Source organism: Anarhichas minor, unplaced genomic scaffold (genome assembly GCF_050575085.1).
Source record: "Anarhichas minor isolate MPS153535 unplaced genomic scaffold, ASM5057508v1 ptg000007l, whole genome shotgun sequence".
In the NCBI taxonomy this organism is placed as follows: Eukaryota; Metazoa; Chordata; class Actinopteri; order Perciformes; family Anarhichadidae; genus Anarhichas; species Anarhichas minor.
In genome coordinates, this window is record NW_027466453.1 from 2,772,093 (window position 1) to 2,790,447 (window position 18,355).

The following is an 18,355-nucleotide window of genomic DNA, read 5'->3' on the forward strand; positions in this document are numbered from 1 at the left end:
ATTAAGTTAATTGTATTTACAAATTATTTTATATATTTTTTATTTTATATATATTTTATTATTGCTATTTTTTTTCCCAGTTAAACAAACTGAAGAATAAACTGTGAAGTGATATGTACTTATTTTAGAAAGAAATAAAAATATTTTATACAGTTCATGCATTATAATGCAATTCATTAAAAACCAAGAAAAATTTGGGGTCGGGTTGCGGGGGGGGGGGGGGGGGGGGGCGTCCAATGTTCCTATATCATCAAAGGGGGTCTTGACAGAAAAAGTTTGGGAACCACTGGTTTATCCAATCACCTATTCTAAGTATATGCACACTTATGAATCATTGTATCCTTTAAATCACAGGTATAGAAAAGTTCGCTCTTTGTAGAGACATCAGCTTGATTGTGAGCATAGAGTGAGCTTGGGATGCCGGGCCAGGTGATGAGGAAGAGGGAGCTGTCAGATGACTATAGTGGAGTCCACTCATGACGTCTTTAGAGTGGACGAGGAAATATAGCACAAAGGAAGGTTTGATGGACGCACAAAAATGGATCATTTAGAAGACGGGAACCCGAGGTTCGTAGCCTGCTCTCATGTACAACTCATCCCAAAATATTACCAAAGAATGCCAGTAATGTGATTTTCTCGCTGTCCCAGTCGTTTGGCTGTGATCGTGGCATAAGGCTGGTCAGCAGAGGTGCACAGTGACCCGGGTCATAGCAGCGGGAGGATACTCAAGGGAATAGAGGGCCAGGAGCAGATGTGTGTGAGTGTAGGGTTGCTAACGGGTGTCATCAGAGAGGCCTCTTCCTCCATGCTCACCACCAAGTCCTGCTCTTCTCCAAACTCAATGAAGTCCATCAACAATCACTGCAGTAATCAGATCATTTGAGTCTACAAGAATGACCTTAAAACAGATTCCTTAATCTGTGGGATTTGACACTTTTCTCATTTTAATTATTTGTAGTGCAGTTTGCCAGCAGCTATTTGTTTTTATTAGTTTAAATGAGGAGTGCTAACAGGGATCAAGTAGCTGATGGACATGTTTAAACTCTAATATAATGTGCAGAGATCAAATTAAAGAAGCATCCATTTGAAAATAAACACAAAAGAAAACCTTGCTGTGTGTCATCTAACAGATATAAACATGCTATTATCTCCATTCCCACCTATGACTGCTGCATTTTGTGCTTCATGAAGTCAATACAAAGAGTTTAGTCCCTTTCAGCATACGGCCACCACTCCATTGACTCATGACAGCTGTTGCCATTGCGACACCCAAACACAACTTCCTTCTCTCAAAGCTTTTGCTGATGAAGCTCAATGTGATTTTGTGGTGTTGAGGACGTGTGATGCTCGATGATCTAATCCAGCATGGTTCCGTTATTTGACACAAGAGAAAATGGCTGCCACTAATGGCTGAACGCTTTAGAAAAGAGAGAAAGTAAAAAGAATGAATGTTAAATGGACTTTTACTGCATGATGAATCCTTTTACAATTGAACACATGCTGCTGATAATACTTATTTCTGCTTTTATTTTCAAACCCTGGTAATCGAGTACTTTTGCGTTCGGGAATATAATAAAACGTCTGTTTATGGTGTTAAATTGGAATATTTAATTTCGCCCCTGCATGTCTTTGTGGCCAGTTTTGCTGACGTAGAGGAAATGAAACTGGCAGCACTTGTTGACACTTCTTTAATTTTTTCATGAGGGAAGTTCCTGTCAGACACCAGATGAGAAGAAACTCAGAGAAACTCAGGCTGACGACGTAAGTCTCATGTGGATTTGATGCTTTCCTCTTATATTAACTCTGTTTTAACTTCTTATTTCATTTAACTTTCTGGTTTTGCCAATGTTGAATTTATTTAGTTTCTTTTATCCATTTAACCTGTCATATGTCATGTTTGTAGTGTTGTCTCCTCTTTTTGCTTACTTTTATTTACTTTATGTATCTAACACTTTGTTGCTGTAACTGTTGGTACGCCCCATGTCTATAATGCATTACAAACATACTTATAACAATATAGATATTGTGCTTATAGCACTGTGTAATTATAGTTATAAGAACTCATGTATATGACTTATAAGGTCAAGTATCATAATACTTCATAATTGCTTGTCTCTGACTCACTTTTCAAGGATCATAGTGTGTTATAATTCTCTAGTCGTCATACATTATGATCATTTCATAATGCATTATGATGTGGTTGTGTTTACTCTTGGGTGAAGAAATGAGGTATCGGCGGACATGATGCATTACAAGCTGCTTATAAGTCACTATGGACGTTGTTTCATATCAATAAATCTATACGAGAACGACACACAAAACGTTGTAAAACTAATGATGCTGTATGTAGTAAAACAATTATGAAGTATTATGACCTTATAAGTCATTAAAGTGCTTTATAATTTTTTGTGATTATTGCATTAAGAGTTATGAATATTTATGACTCATGACTATCATTATACAGAGCAATTAGCAGATAATAACACACTACTAGTATGTTTATAATGCATTATTGACGTGGGTGTCATTAACAGTGTTAACCAACTGAAAAAATAAAGGTCCTCTAGTGGATGAAAATATGGATATGCTCACATATTTGTTGGTGTTTATGGGCTCAGTTTAGTTAACAGTTATGCTCCAATTCTGAATTTGAGAGCAATACAAATTGCTCCGCCTCTATGCAGTACATTTCTCTGTGTTGGGGGCCGTGGCTGAGTTCACTGTAAGTCAATGCGCACCACCTAGCAGACACTTGGTAGAACCCACAGACTGGCCAATCACCCGACGACACGCTGCTTTAAGCGTCACTCAGGTAAAATATATGAATGAACCCAACAATAAGCAGAGTATGCACATTTTTACTTCTCTCACAACAGATGTGTAGTAACTCTGTCATGTTGTTCATTCTGTACACATGACATCTATTGTCACGTCTGTCCATCCTGATAGAGGATCCCTCCTCTGTTGCTCTCTCCAAGGTTCCTTCCTCTTGCTTCTCCCCGTTAGAGGGTTTCTTTTGGGGGAGTTTTTCCTGAACCGATGTGAGGGTCCTGGGAAGGAAGGTGTTGTATGTGAGCAGGTTTACTTCTATGAGAGAGAAATTTACAGTACTTTATATTCCAAGACAAAACCTTGGGACAGTTGGAACCAGTTTCCTTAAACAAAAGTAATGAAGACAGATCTCACCAAAGCAGCAGAAAGCACCATGATTAAAGGACCAGTGTGTAGCATTTCGGGGGGAACTATTAGCAGACATGTAATATCATATTTTCATTAGTTTATAATCTGCACTCACCGGCTCACGTTACCGCAGTCTTGGAAAGGGAGGGGTGAACTGAGGGGTGTTCAGTTGGTTGCAATCTGCAACTGCACCGCTAGAAGCCACCAAATCCTACGCACTGTCCCTTTAACTCAGTTGCCGATACAGTAGGTGGTTTCTGAGCTGGTAACCTAATGAACCATGCGTATAGGCCTAGTTTTGTACTGAACTGAACGGAACAGCTCGAACTACAAAGAGACTGAACTGAACTGAAGACAGTTGTAAGCAGCACCTACATACTGCTATTGCTTATTGATGTAGTGCATTTGAATGCTTATTTAAACTAGAATTACCGCCTTGCAGTTGTATGCGTCCACCAACAAAGTCATGTTGCAGTTTACAAAATGTCATATCCTGTACGCTGCAACTCACAATGCAGACTGTGTTTTGCATTTCACTCACAGGAAATCCCCTTCCTGTACTGAATCAGGCCAGTGTGCTGCTGTGAAAAGGGTACACCCAATATGAATCTGTGTGAGGAGGGAGAGGAGGATGTCCCGCCTTCTAAAGTCTCTCTCTCTGTGGAAAATGTCAGCCAGACCAAAGCTAAGAGGTAAGATGAGGCTGTTATGCATTTCAAGAGCTGAGATGTGAAAGCATTTAAACCTCACCATCAATCAGAATAACAAGAAAATCTGTGTTTTCAACTGAAGGCCAGTTCAGCAGGAGAGACCAGACTCCCCTGAGCCCAGCGGTGTGTCGATGACGAGCGAGCGCTCCATTACTGAACCCTTAGCCTTCAGAGATGGAAGTCACTCTACAGAGCAGAGGTGAAAATGTCTTCAATTTAAAAAACACTTGGTGAGCCCAATGAGAACAACGCAACAATGGCGACGCTTTCTGTATTTCTATTAGAGTCCAGCAGGAGACACCAGATGTGTCTTTTAAAAGTGATCACTCATTCCAGTGATTAAGAGTAGTGACCTCATCAAAGGAAATGAATCGGGTTTTTTAATTGTTTTTAGAAGGATCTTTACACATCCGTCCGTACACCTAGCACTGAAGAAGTGGAGCCATGTTTCTAGCGAGCAGAAAGGAGATATTGATGCTCTGAAAACAGAAGAAGAGATTCGACAACGTCTGACACTGACGCATGTAGTATGAAGAGCGAATGAGTCCACACAGCACAGGCCAAAACTGGCAAAGTCACCTGGTCTGGATGACTTCCTCAATGAATATTATAAGAAATATATTGATATCCTGGCTCCCATTTTACATGGTCTGTATTTGGAGCGATTTGAAACAAGCTCTCTAATTGATACATTTAATGATGCTTTAATTTCTCTTATCCCTAAAAAGGAGCGAGATACTGCAGACTCATCTAATTCCAGACTCATTCTGACTCAGACAAAGACACCGGCGTCACGTTTAGAGAAAGTACTACCAGACATCATAGATGGTGATCAAGTTTAATTATAGTTTAAACAGGTCTTCACTTGATAACATGCTCTGGCTTATACATCTTACATCTATAGGATCGCTCTAGTCCGATAGCGGTGGAGGCCTTCTTGCTTGATTTTGGATTATTTAGTTTTAAATAAATAAAAAACTTTAAAAACAGAACAGTGAGCGCTCTATGAAGCCACCTCTCCTTCAAACACAGGCACCGCTCTACCGTACAAAGGTAAGACTTTACACTAGAGGAGTTTGTTTAATTTGGCAGCTAACTCTTACGAAACCTCAAATTCAAATCTCATTTGAACTTGACTAGAACTGCATACAGTTTTATTAGGTAAATGATAGGAGTGTGTGTGTTGATATCTGTGGATCATTTACAATTGATGTTTTCTCCACAGAGTCCACCAGGAGAGGTCCGAGGTTACCATCACTCACTCTGACAGTGAACACAATGAGGCAGATCTGGCCTCCATATTCATGGTGTGTACATTGTCTAACTACTAGACAAATAATCATTGTATTTTCAGTTCATTACAGACTGACATTAAGTCTTATTTCACACTGGTTTAACCACTTCTCTGCTCTGAAGATCTGACTCATGGCCAATGAGTCAGATCTTTACAAATGAAGCACACTCAAATGGCAAATTACTCCAATATTACAACATATGACAACATAATATTGACAAATCACAGTTAAATCCCAAATCACCCTTAAACCATTGTGTAGACTGCAAAAGGCCCAAAGAAAAATGGCTACCCAAAATATGTGGGGCCCAAATGCAAGTACCGTTGTGGTTCAATAATGATGATAATGGAGTATTCTACAGTATTCTACCCTGGCATGTAACATTGTGGGGACATTGACTAAATGTAAGTTTTAATCATTTAATTCTTCTTGTTTTGGGGCCAAAACTATTTCAAATGTCAATGCTATTTTTGGTGTCTGAATTATTGTCTTTTTGTCTCTGGTAAAATAGTATTTTGAAGGAAAGAAGAAAAACACCAATAAAACAGGTGACCGCGGACTTTTGAGCGGCAGAGTATAATGAATTTATAGGAAGGTATCTTTTTTTATCACCTTTCCAAAACCAAAGCTCAGGAAATGACTCAGAGCTCCACAACAAGCTATAAATTATACATGTGATACATACGTCAGAAATATTATGGCGTTTTAAAGTTAGTATGACTGATGTGTCATCAAACTCATGTATACACATCCAGCTGACTCAGACCGACCTCAGCATTAATTCATTAGTGTTTCTGGCAGCCTGACAAATATGAGTCTCTTCCAGATGAATTGCTCTTAATTAGAAAATGACCCTACTTCCTACTACCTCAGTAAACATCATAAACATGAGTTTATTATCTCAATCACTACTTTCAAGTCTTCTTCCGCACAGCATGATCATTGAGTAAATTATGGTCCCATTTAGAATAAATAGACCAGCAGGGTGTGTTCAGTTTGTGAAAGTTAATTGTAACCTTTTTGGTCACCTAAAAAAGGCCTTGTTTAGCTTTTGGTTGTACTTAGCTCCACCCTCTCCTGTGGTGACGACCAAAAGCTAAGATGGCGATGGCCAAACTCCAGGCTTCAAAACAGCAGTCCACAAACCAATGAGTGACATCTCTGTCATCATCTTCTTATATACCATCAATGGTCCCTTCTTGCTCTGCAAACACCTGGGTTTTTAATTCGCTATATGTTCCATATGTTCACCAGTTAAAAGCCAATGGGATACAGTCAGGCGGTGGCTATGACCATAGGCTTTTCACCCAGCCTTTGAAAACTGCCTCAGAATAAGCACCTTGCTACATTGCTTGTTTGAACCTTGATCTGTCCCATTAATTCCACATGAAAGATCATATTTTACATATTATTACAGCTTCTGGAGGAGAATGTCATCACTTTTGTGAAGACTGAGCTGAAGAAGTTCCAGGGAGTTCTTGGTCCAGATTACCCAGAGTGCTTAGAGAGGCAGAAGAAGGATGAGGAGGTGGTGGATGGTGAAGAGGAAGAACAGAGGAAAAGCAGCAGAGGGGCACTTTTAAAGATCGCACTGCACTTCTTGAGGACAATGAAGCAGGAGGAGCTGGCTGACTCTCTACACAGCAGTAAGTGTTTCTACAGAAAGAATGGGGAAATGGTTGAAAATGCTGGCGATTCCCACAAATTTGGTCATGGTCTTTTTTAAATATTTAAATAATAAGTAATGAGCACAATCTCAATGGATAATTTGGAACATGGAAAATGTTTGAGCACAATGGTTTGCATTAAGAGTGAAGAAAACAGCCCCTCTTGCTTATGCAACCACTACAGGTGAGCAGAGTCCCAGAGTCAATGAATGCTGTATTTGCCTCTAAATAACTGTATTGCTCTTTTTTGTGTAGGAACTCTTGCTGCAGAGCCCCAAAATAAACTCAAAATAAACCTGAAACAGAAGTTCCAGTGTATGTTTGAGGGAATTGCTAAAGCAGGAAACCCCACACTCCTGAATGACATCTACACAGAGCTCTACATCACAGAGGGAGGAAGTGGAGAGGTCAATGATGGACATGAGATCTGGCAGATTGAAACAGCAGCCAGGAAATCATCAAGGCCGGAAATTCTGATTGCATGTGAAGACATCTTCCAACCATTACCCGGCAGGGATCATCAACCAATCAGAACAGTGCTGACAAAGGGAGTGGCTGGCATTGGGAAAACAGTTCTAACACACAAGTTCGCTCTGGACTGGGCTGAAGGTAAAGCCAACCACAACATTCAGTTCACGTTCCCATTCACTTTCAGAGAGCTGAATGTGCTGAAAGAGAAACAGTACAGCCTGGTGGAGCTTGTACATCACTTCTTTACTGAAATCAAAGAAGCAGGGCTCTGCAGGTTTGAAGAGTTCCTGGTTCTGTTCATCTTTGACGGTCTGGATGAGTGTCGACTTCCTCTCGACTTCCGCAACAATGAGATCCTGACTGATGTTACAGAGTCCACCTCAGTGGATGTGCTACTGACAAACCTCATCCAGGGGAAACTGCTTCCCTCTGCTCGCCTCTGGATAACCACACGACCTGCAGCAGCCAATCAGATTCCTCCTGAGTGTGTAGGCATGGTGACAGAGGTGAGAGGGTTCAATGACCCACAGAAGGAGGAGTACTTCAGGAAGAGATTCAGAGATGAGGAGCAGGCCAGCAGAATCATCTCCCACATCAAAACGTCACAAAGCCTCCACATCATGTGTCACATCCCAATGTTCTGCTGGATCACTGCTTCAGTTCTAGAACATGTGTTGAGAGCAGATGAGAATAGGGAGTTACCCAAGACCCTGACTGAGATGTACATCCACTTCCTGGTAGTTCAGTCCAAAGTAGGGCACGTCAAGTATTGTGGAGGAGCTGAGACAGATCCACTCTGGAATTCCAAGACCAGCAAGATCATCATGTCTCTGGGAAAACTGGCCTTTGAGCAGCTGCAGAAAGGCAACTTGATCTTCTATGAGTCAGATTTAACAGAGTGTGGCATTGATATCAAAGCAGCCTCAGTGTACTCAGGGGTGTTCACACAGATCTTTAAAGAAGAGAGAGGGTTGTACCAGGACAAGGTGTTCTGTTTTGTCCATTTGAGTATTCAGGAGTTTCTGGCTGCTCTTTATGTCTTTGTGACATTCATCAAAGCTGGTGTCAACCTGCTGTCAGAACCACAATCAAGTTCCTGCTGGCCCCAGCTGTCATGGGAGAAATCAAAGATAATTCCGCTGTACAAAAGTGCTGTAGACAAGATCGTGCAGAGTCTAAATGGACATCTGGACTTGTTTCTTCGCTTCGTACTGGGGTTTTCACTGCAGACCAATCAGACCCTTTTGCAAGAACTGCTGACACCATCAGGAGGCAGCTTCCAGAACTATCAGGAAACGGTCAAATACATCAAGAGGATGATCAGGAGGAATCCGTCTCCAGAGAGGTGCATCAACCTGTTCCACTGTCTGAACGAGCTCAATGATCATTCTCTGGTGGAGGAGATCCAACATTACTTGAGTTCAGGAAGCCTCTCCACAGACAAACTTTCTCCTGCTCAGTGGTCAGCTCTGGTCTTCATCTTACTGTCATCAGAAAAAGACATGAATGTGTTTGATTTGAGGAAATACTCTGCTTCAGAGGAAGGTCTCCTGAGGCTGCTGCCAGTGGTTAAATCTTCGAGAATATCCTGGTAGGTACACTGACAAATGGGCAGACATTCTACATTGAATGCAATCTTTTTTCTTGTGATAAAAGTTTTTTTTGCCCTTAGCCTGAGAGACTGTAAGCTGTCAGAGAGAAGCTGTGAAGCTCTGGCCTGTGTTCTTGTATCCAAGTCCTCCAATCTCAGAGAGCTGGACCTGAGTAACAATGACCTGCAGGATTCAGGAGTAAAGCTGCTGTTTGCTGGACTGCAGAGTCCTCTCTGCAGACTACAAACTCTACAGTCAGTAGTCTTGAATGAATTCAATACATGATTAGTAAATCAGATTTTATTTTAGGCATTCATTGTTTTGGAACAGAGGTGTTTGACTCAGCCCAGTATCACTATGAATTAAAATCTGTCAGGGATCAGATTTCTATATTTCATCCCAGATTTTATTTATTTTTAACCGGTGGCCATGATCTTTCCCTAACCAAGTATTTTATTTGCCTAACCTTCACCATACCATAAACTTAGTTTATTTACCATAACAATAATCTTTCTCGAAACATAACCACACCGTGCTTTCCATGCGTAGATATTATAGAAAAAAATAGTTCATAAAATGTAGTTTTGCAGAATGGTTCAATGTTAACATTCTTGTTGGTTGATGCTGGTTGGTTGGTTTGTCTTCATAAAAAAAAAATCATTTTTAGAGAGAATCTTTTTTCTTTTTGCTCAAGTTGATAAATCAAAGTTTGTTTTTTTGTTTCTGCAAGAGACTTTAAAGAGACAATGTATACTTCCTGTGTCTGATTTGTATTTTTCTCGTCAGGTTGAGTGGCTGTAACTTGTCAGAGAAAAACTCTGAAGCTCTGGCCTCAATCGGCTCCCAGCCCTCCAGTCTGAGAGAGCTGGACCTCAGTAACAATGACCTGCAGGATGCAGGAGTGAAGCTGCTTTCTACTGGACTGGCTAAACCACACTGTAGACTGGAAATTCTACGGTCAGTAGTCATAACCCAATTCAATACATGATCAATAAAGCAGATCTTTGGGTCAACTGTATAGGTATCCACAGTTTTGCCTGTTCATAGTTATTTGGTATCATAAGGAATTCAATTCATTCTGGACAATTGCGCAGGTCGCAATTTACATTCTGTGCAATACAGAATGTATTGTGACATGTAGTGATTGGTAAAGCAATGGAGTGGTGGTTTGGGTGGTGGGCATGTAATGACATCCGACTTTGGACGGCATTTGCATTTATGGCAGGAATGCATGGCAGGCATTTATGGCAGGAATACTAATTGAAGATATAGGCAACCAGTTAGAAAGTCTGTTCTGTAACTTAATGTGTTCATGTCTATTACTCATATATGTATAGGTTGTCAGGCTGTCAGGTCACAGAGGAAGGCTGTGCTTCTCTGGCCTCAGCTCTGAGCTCCAACCCCTCCCATCTGAGAGAGCTGGACCTGAGCTACAACCATCCAGGAGACTTGGGGGTCGAGCTGCTCTCTTCTTTACTGGAGGATCCGCATTGGAGACTGGACACTCTCAGGTAAGTGACGTCAGTGTACGGTTTCAGCTTAATTACAAATGTCTGTCTGTGTTTTTTCCCATTATTTCTTGTTTCACTTCTGCTTCAGTGTCGACCATGGTGGACGACATCGCTTGAAACCGTTCATGTGTAAGTTAACATTACTGACGCATTCCTAAAGTCATCAACAACTAATATAGATGTACAACAGCTGCCAAGAGTTCTATAAAGACCATGCTTACCACCCATTATACAAATGCTATACCAAAGTTAGTGAGGTTGGATGACATTTATTAAAGAAGTGATGAAAAAGAAAACTTCAAAAAGATTTTAAAAAATGGATACGGTCAAGATTAAGGTAAAAATGGATCACCTCCATGTCTCACAGCTTTTAAAAACTAAACATTATAAATGGCCACGTAGAAATGTTCAATCTGGATAAGCATCAAAAACTAAACATAGCTTAACTTTCCATCAGATTTGAGTGAAATCAGATAGCATTTTTCTAGATATCTTGCTAAGACGTTGACGTCTTCAACTAATTGAAACGAATCACGAATGAAGCAGAACATGTCGAGCTAAAATCTGTCTGAGTTGTGTCTTATTGTCCCCATCAGATGTCTGTGAACTCACGCTGGACCCAAACACAGCGAACACTCAGCTCTCTCTGTCCGATGACAACAAAAAGGTGACAGAGGTGAAAGAGGAGCAGCCGTACCCCGATCACCCGGAGCGATTCCACCACTGGAAGCAGGTTCTGTGTCGAGATGGTTTGACCGGGTGCTGCTATTGGGAGGCGGAGTGGAGAGGATGGGTCAACATTGGAGTGACGTACAAAGGAATCAAAAGGACAGGGGAGTGTGAAGAGGGTTGTCTTGGTGAGAACAACAAGTCCTGGGGCCTCTTCTGTTCTGCTAATGGTTACTCTGCCTGTCACGATAAGAGGACGACAGACATACGAGGTACCCGCGCCTCCGTCAGCGCTGGCAGAGTAGCAGTGTATCTGGACTGGCCCGCCGGCGTTCTGTCCTTCTACAGAGTCTCCGCCGACACACTGATCCACCTCCACACCTTCCACTGCACATTCACTGAACCCCTCTATCCCGTGCTCAGGTTTCAGTTAAGGTCCTCGTCTGGTTCTTCCGTGTCTCTGTGTAAGATTGAAGGGGAGCAATCAGCTCCAGTGTAGAGAAAGACCCACAGTGCTTCTGAAGCTGAATGCTAAATATCAAGAGGTCAAGGTTATTTAGATGCATTGATGTAGTAGTTACGGATGTTTGAAATCAAATGTGTTTTGCTGATCCTGAGAGATTATAGTTCAATATCCTTTAAGTATGAAATTGGTTTCACTGTGGTTCAAGTCAGGGCCAGAGTTTTGCTTTCAAAGGTGGGGGAGGGACACAGTTATTAGTTCAGGCACAAATCCTCTTTGACATGCAAAGTGTGGTGGAATATTTCTAGGTTAATCGGGAGGAGAGAGTTTATGTTCTCAAATCAATAATGAAGTCATCAGAAGATTCAAAGTTGTCTTTTTCTGTTTATTCTCTTGCAAGAGGGAAGAAAGCACAGCAACTACGTATTCAGTAGACTGCGTGAAACCTTCTTTGACGAAATGCAATATTCAACATCATTTATGCATACAAAGGTTCACGCCTTTACAACTTCAGATAATGCGTCAAAAGGGGAGTAAAAGTATTTCAGACAAAGGATGTCTGTTAGTCAAGGTCTCTCTGTGTCTCCGTCTTACCAACAAAGAAACAGTGTCTCTTCACTTCTCACCCTTGTGGGAAAAGATAACAAGACACTTGGATACAAAACTTAATTAAAATCATCTGCAGAAACTGCTGTTCTGTGTCTGTCTGTGTTGCACACTTTCAGTTGTACATTCTCTAACATTTCACATGATACTATAACATAACCTAACTTATATACGTGGTCAAGATATCTGTATTACGATCTATACTATAACATAATTTCCCATTACAAAAGTTGTCATAGACACATTTCACACAGACACTTACTGTTACTTAAGGTCATTTATGACGGTATGTCGGCACAGTTCAGGCAATCCTATTGATCAAGACATTGTTAGGTGGCACAAGCAAAAGCAAAATGTGAGGAGTAAAATGCTTCATACTAATATGAAACAAAGTATGCAGAAATAAATTGTTCTTATTGCTTGTTTACTTTTGGAGGAATGTCAAAAATATAATTTGAACTAGGAATGGTGTTTCCTTGATTTCATGTCCATGTCATGTTCCTCTGTTCCAGGGCAGAAGTCCAGTTTGCAGCTGTCGTTGGCTAAAACTAAACTATCAAAAAATGTAACTTATCCTCTGAAAAACAATCTGCATTATTCCTTACGCCTGGACTGATACATGTTTCCTACCTGTAGACAAGCAAGTGACAAATTATGCTTCATCACTAATGAGAGACAAAACTCACTACAGCGGCCGGAATTGGTCCAAAATGAATCCAAGAGTGAACTGAATCAAATGGAGCTTGGTTCCTACGATCCTCTGCACTGTTTTAACTACCCGGGCCAGGTCTCTCCGGTTCTCTGCAGTGCAGCTGCTGTACCACACGGTGGCGCAGTGGCAGAGAATTGTCTCTATGGTGCTCCTGTAGAAGTTGACTCGGAGCTGAGAGGGGAGTTTAGCTTTTTTGAGTTTCCTCAAGAAGAAGAGCCTCTGTTGGGCTGTCTTCACCAGGTGGGAGGTGTTAAGGGCCCATGTCAGATCCTTTGTGATGTGGATTCCCAGGAATTTGATTTCACCTACACTCTCCACCTCCTCACCGTTTATGTGGAGAGGGGGAGGTGTGGTCTTCCTGGTTCTCCTGAAATCCATGATGAGCTCTTTGGTTTTTATAGTGTTTAGGACCAGGTTATTGTCAGTACACCACTCAACCAGATGTTGTACCTCCTCTCTGTAATGCGCCTCCTCGTTGTTTGATATCAGTCCTACTATAGTGGTGTCATCAGCGAACTTCACTATAGTGTTAGAGTGGATGTTTAGCATTTGAAAGCAAACATGTCTGATCTTCTGTACTGAGAGTTGTATGTTCATGTGTTGAAAATGTCCTCAGTGTTAAACCTGATTTTTAAGTCTGTAAACATATCACATCAACTGAATATTTTTCTTTCATTTCATGTTGTAACATTCCTGCTGTGATCCAGCGTTGATTTCATAAAGTTATTCAAATCAATAGGATGTTTTTGTGCCTTCTTTTGTATTATATTGTACGAATGATATGTTTGGAGAGAAAATCAGGACAATAGTATATATTGAAGAACTATTAAAATATGTGATTTTTTGGCACAATTGTGAAGCCAACTTACTCTCGAAAGTGTCTCCAAACTCCAAACTTTTGAGGATTTAACTTCTTTCCTCAAGCAAATTTTGAAGAATTCTAATTACACGACGTTCATTTAGCTGCTGGTTGTGGCTTCCACTAAGTGCATTCATGTGAACAAAGGAGAACTTCATCTGGGGAGAAGAGAAGAGAAGGACAACATATCAACATCTGTGCCATCATTGACACATTTATATTACTTTTGATGCAACATCTGTGGCAACTACTACAAGTACGACAACAACTGCTGCTAAAACAGCTACTATCAACTAGTACAATGGGCGTTGTCAAAGTTTTGATGACAGAAAAGTCTACTTCATGACATACTTATGAATATTTTTATGAAATACAATGTATGGTATGGTATTTTGTTCATGTTTCTCTTTTATGATTATTTTTATGGCATACTATACCATTTTCCGACATTTTTATGACGTACTATATTTTTTTTATGCGTACTATACTATGACACTTTTTTTGACATACTATCCTATTTCATGGCATACTATACTGTGACTTTTTAATGACATTTTCAAATTACTATACAATGAAACATTTCAATTTAATTCAATTCATTTTGTATAGCCCAACATCACAAATCAAAAATTTGCCTCAGAGGACTTTACAATCTGTACACATGTCCCGGGAACCTCACATCGCTGCTTTGTCTTTTTCAAAATAGTATACCATTATGTCTTTAATACTTTTCTATAATTATTTTCTGACTTTTTTTACAAACTGTAACATTACTTTTTATGACTTTTTTTTAAACCATTTTTTTTAAATAAAAAAAATATTCTGTGACTTTTCATGATTATTTATGGATTTTATGACATACTATACTACCTTATACTACTACTGTATCTTGAAATGCAGATACATTTGGGTTTATCGACATAGGTGTTTAGATGCCTGTCTTGGAGATTTACGCAATGCAATGAAGGTTGATGGAATTTAGTTTACTCACAACATTAAAAATGTTATAATAAAATAGAAGGCAGCATGGTATTCAAAAAAACTGTGTTGCTTTTATAGTGGATAATTCACACAGAATACTGTAAACAGTTTTCAGAAGGGCGACTTCCATGAAGCAATATATCCAAATTAAAACTGTTAACAGCATGTTTTGTACCAATCCATAGAAACAAGGACACAGATGCTGCTGTTTTTCGTGTGTTGAGCATCACAAACTCATTCCTCCAGTGCCCTCCATATTCCCTTCATTGAGGATACCAGCATAAAACTATCCGCATGGCTAGATACCACTAGAGATAAGTACATAATGAACTTAAGATCAGCTTTTCCTCTGCTGGCATCTCCCCCTCTTTCACACCACTCTACTAATAAAATATCAGTTTTTGAAAATCAACACTTTATTTTATTTCAGCAGTTTATACAAATTGTAAATAATTATAAAATACATATTCTCTTCAATTTGTAATGGTAAACTTAACTCATTATAGACAGTCTTGTAGTGGAAGTGTGTATGTGTGTGTGCATAACATTTAGGTTTTTTTTAAGTTTGTCATGAGTGCATTAGTCTCTCTGTTCCTCTTCAGTCCATTTCCTCGTCCTTGGAAATGGGAAATTCCAGCGATGTCCTGAACCGAACGGGAACCTCTTGCTCCTCACTGATTGGCCGCTTGGCCACAGGGGCGTGGATACGCAGTTGCCCATCATCCATCAGGGAACAGGAGAGACGCGACAGATCCAGGTGAGGGGGAAGGTCGATCTTCTGGACAAATCCCGTCTGAGACGAGGCCGAGGAGCAGAAGGAGGCTCTGGAGGAAGAAGAGGCGCAGGACTCGCTCTCTTCTGCTCCGGCCTGCTTCATGGCCACCACCGCCAGGCTACGCCCCTCCAGTTTGACAGTGATGTCATTGGGGGCGTAACCACGAGCGTCTAGGGTCACCAGGAGGTCATTGTTGTTTGCTGTGGCCAGCTGGGCTTCCTTGTGCAGCTCCGTGCTGGGAGTCTCCCTCTCTTTAGCATCACTCAACCTGTAAAATAAGCAGACTCTAGATCAGAATCAGCTCCATGACTCCACTAGTGTCTGAGGGTGCTTTCAAACCTTTAGCCCGGTTGAATCAGACTGGTTCGACAGTACGTTTCGTTTGCAGACCAAAACAACCACATCAAGACCTTCTAGAGTAATTGTTCCTGGACCGGTCATTAATTCATTCTAGAGCAATTCGTTTGTGGTGGGAATGTGATCTGACCTCGATCTGACCCGACTACAAGGCAAACTGTGCAAGTTTGAGCCAAAAGGCTCCTGTTGCCAGGTGTGCTTTGCATACTGTGAATGCAGAAGCCTGAAATCAACAGCTGCTGGAAGCTGGCCGAAGAGGGAATCAGAGCTTTTTGTGACTAATTCACTTGAAGAAACAAACCATGGGGAAAATGCATCATCTTCCCCAACTCATCCACTGATTCCGACTTGAACCAACCATAGGTTTGAAAACGCCCTTTAACAAAGCCAATCAGGTGGAACCACTACTGAGTAACATATTCATTGTACCTACCTCATCAAAGTAGAGGAAATAAGGGGAAACTGGTTAAATTTAAGCTGGTGGGGCCGATCGTGAATTCCCCTCAGAAGGCTGTCGGCCACTTTGGTTCTCTGGTTGAAGAAGTCTTGCTGCAGCGATGAGAGGGCCTTGTGACGCAGCGGCCACAGCAGCTGCTCCTGGCTGAAGAAAGGGTCCTCGCCGAACAAGCCGGTCAAGGCTGCATGCTGGGACATCATATCAGCGATATATAGACAGAAGCTCGACTTGCAACCTGCAAAGTGTCAGTTATCTGGTCAGACTCCCTCTCTCAGACTTGATGTCTTTAGTCTCCGGTGAAGTGTGAGAACTGAGAGCTTCCAGAGTTTCTTCTCCTTGTTAGTCTTCTATCGGGTAGTTTGGAACATTGCACAGGACTACCCTCCTTTATAAACCCCAGCTGTCCCGCTCCGTCCCTCCAACCGTGCTATTTACACCCCATGAGCTCACTGCTGTTTGTTAGTGTGTGCCAGCGAGGTCAGGAATGCCCTGCAACTCATCAAAAGGCTAAAGACAGCTCATGGTCATATCCTGTTTGTGTTATGTTCACACTGAATCGGAGTTTCACTTCCTATTATATGCTGCAGATACAGATTAGCTCATTACACATTTTTCATGTAGCAGTATCAGAATATGTGGGTTAATAGTCATTGTTACTTTATTCAACAAATGTCTTTTCATTTAACACAAACTTTGCTGTTGGAAGTAAACAAAAAGTGAGAAGAAAAACTGGGCAAATCAGTCCCCTGAGGCAGTTCAGTGTATGGACATGAACTACTCATTGGATTGAGTGTTAAATATATTCTGCCTAGTAACGACGTTGTTTTTGTATCATTAAACATTTTTTTAGACAGTGAATTAGTTTTAACGTTATATTAATAAGTTAATATTCAAGTTGTTAAAGTTATTTATTCATATAAATAAATAAATAAACTTACTTTGTTGAAGTTGTTACGTTATCATAACCCCCCCTATTTACAGTCTTTATGCTAAGATAAGCAAACCAGCTGCTTGATATTCAACGTACAGGCAGGAGTGTGGTAACTCTCTTCTCATCTAACTGTAGGAAAGAGAATGAATAAGCGTTTCTCCCAAAACTTGAATTTGTCAAACTGCCAGGACGTCTCCCACAGCTAGAATTACATTGGACAATGAAACAAAATAGCTGACAATTCACTTCATTCCTACTGGAAAACTGACATATTGTAACTCAAATGTGTCGAAATGTGGTTATCAGTGGTTAGTGTGGTATCAGAACAGATGGGTAATCTTTTGCTATCGTTCTGGCTCACATGTCTATGTGCCAAATTGTAAACATCCATTTTTTTCCTTCCAACAGATAAACTGACAACCAAGAATCCGACTTTAGCAGCAGTTCAGAACTCAGCATGTCGACCAGCAGTGTGAACAAAGCCTGTTTTGTCTCAGGTTACGAGGCTTCTTCACTGCCTCTTCCATAGATGAGCTCAGAGTGCTATTATTTCCCAGAGTATGTCTGCATGTGTGTGAAGCAAGTGTGCTAACGTTACAAGGAACGGGTGTCATATCTATTCGTGGCTGTCTCGGCGTAAGCTCTGTAAAACTGCCTTCACGCCATTGGCTCAATTGGTGAACTGGCTCGCATGTGATTGGCTTATAACAGCTGCATCATTATGGTGTTTTCTATTATATTGATATTGTGATATGTGGTGAACAGTATTAGTCTTAATCTCCAAGCATCTAAAAAGGGTGTTAACGTGTGTTCCGTCCAGGAATAGGTGTTCATGCTGATTTGGATACACACAATTGGATTGAAGTTGGATGAATTAAGACATAATCAGACTTAAAAAAAGAAAGATAGCAACCTTTAAATCATCAGGAGGACCACAGCAGAAATAAACAAGTGTGTCAATGAACCAAGGGATGCCAGGGACGTAAATAGAAAGGGAGATTCAAGATGGCTGCCGCTTCCTCAGCTCTAAATTACTGGACTATTTTTATACCACCCAGCCTAGTCTGGTCAATATTTATGGTTGTATGAGATCATCCAGCTGAAGACGCACACATGGTT

At 40.8% G+C, this 18,355-nt stretch overlaps 2 protein-coding genes and 1 long non-coding RNA gene across 3 annotated transcripts; 1 reads left to right on the forward strand and 2 right to left on the reverse strand.

Annotated features, from left to right (window-relative positions):
* Positions 1–1,445: 1,445 nt before the first annotated feature.
* LOC142939537 (uncharacterized) lies at positions 1,446–3,643 on the reverse strand. The gene is made up of 2 exons (XR_012950110.1): positions 3,296–3,643; positions 1,446–3,050 (listed from the first exon to the last, which is right to left on the reverse strand). It is a non-coding gene; the product is annotated as an uncharacterized LOC142939537 (long non-coding RNA).
* Positions 1,702–13,612, forward strand: LOC142939504 (NLR family CARD domain-containing protein 3-like). Its single transcript, XM_076082650.1, has 11 exons — positions 1,702–1,761; positions 3,724–3,872; positions 3,973–4,089; positions 5,116–5,197; positions 6,603–6,831; positions 7,108–8,914; positions 8,996–9,169; positions 9,702–9,872; positions 10,253–10,426; positions 10,515–10,555; positions 11,023–13,612. Exons 2-11 carry the CDS (start codon positions 3,784–3,786, stop codon positions 11,592–11,594), a joined length of 3,456 nt encoding a protein of 1,151 aa, XP_075938765.1. The 5' UTR covers positions 1,702–1,761; positions 3,724–3,783; the 3' UTR covers positions 11,595–13,612.
* A 1,502-nt stretch (positions 13,613–15,114) lies between these two features.
* Positions 15,115–18,288, reverse strand: hspb9 (heat shock protein, alpha-crystallin-related, 9). Its single transcript, XM_076082710.1, has 2 exons — positions 16,282–18,288; positions 15,115–15,759 (listed from the first exon to the last, which is right to left on the reverse strand). Exons 1-2 carry the CDS (start codon positions 16,503–16,505, stop codon positions 15,315–15,317), a joined length of 669 nt encoding a protein of 222 aa, XP_075938825.1. The 5' UTR covers positions 16,506–18,288; the 3' UTR covers positions 15,115–15,314.
* Between the last annotated feature and the right edge of the window lie 67 nt (positions 18,289–18,355).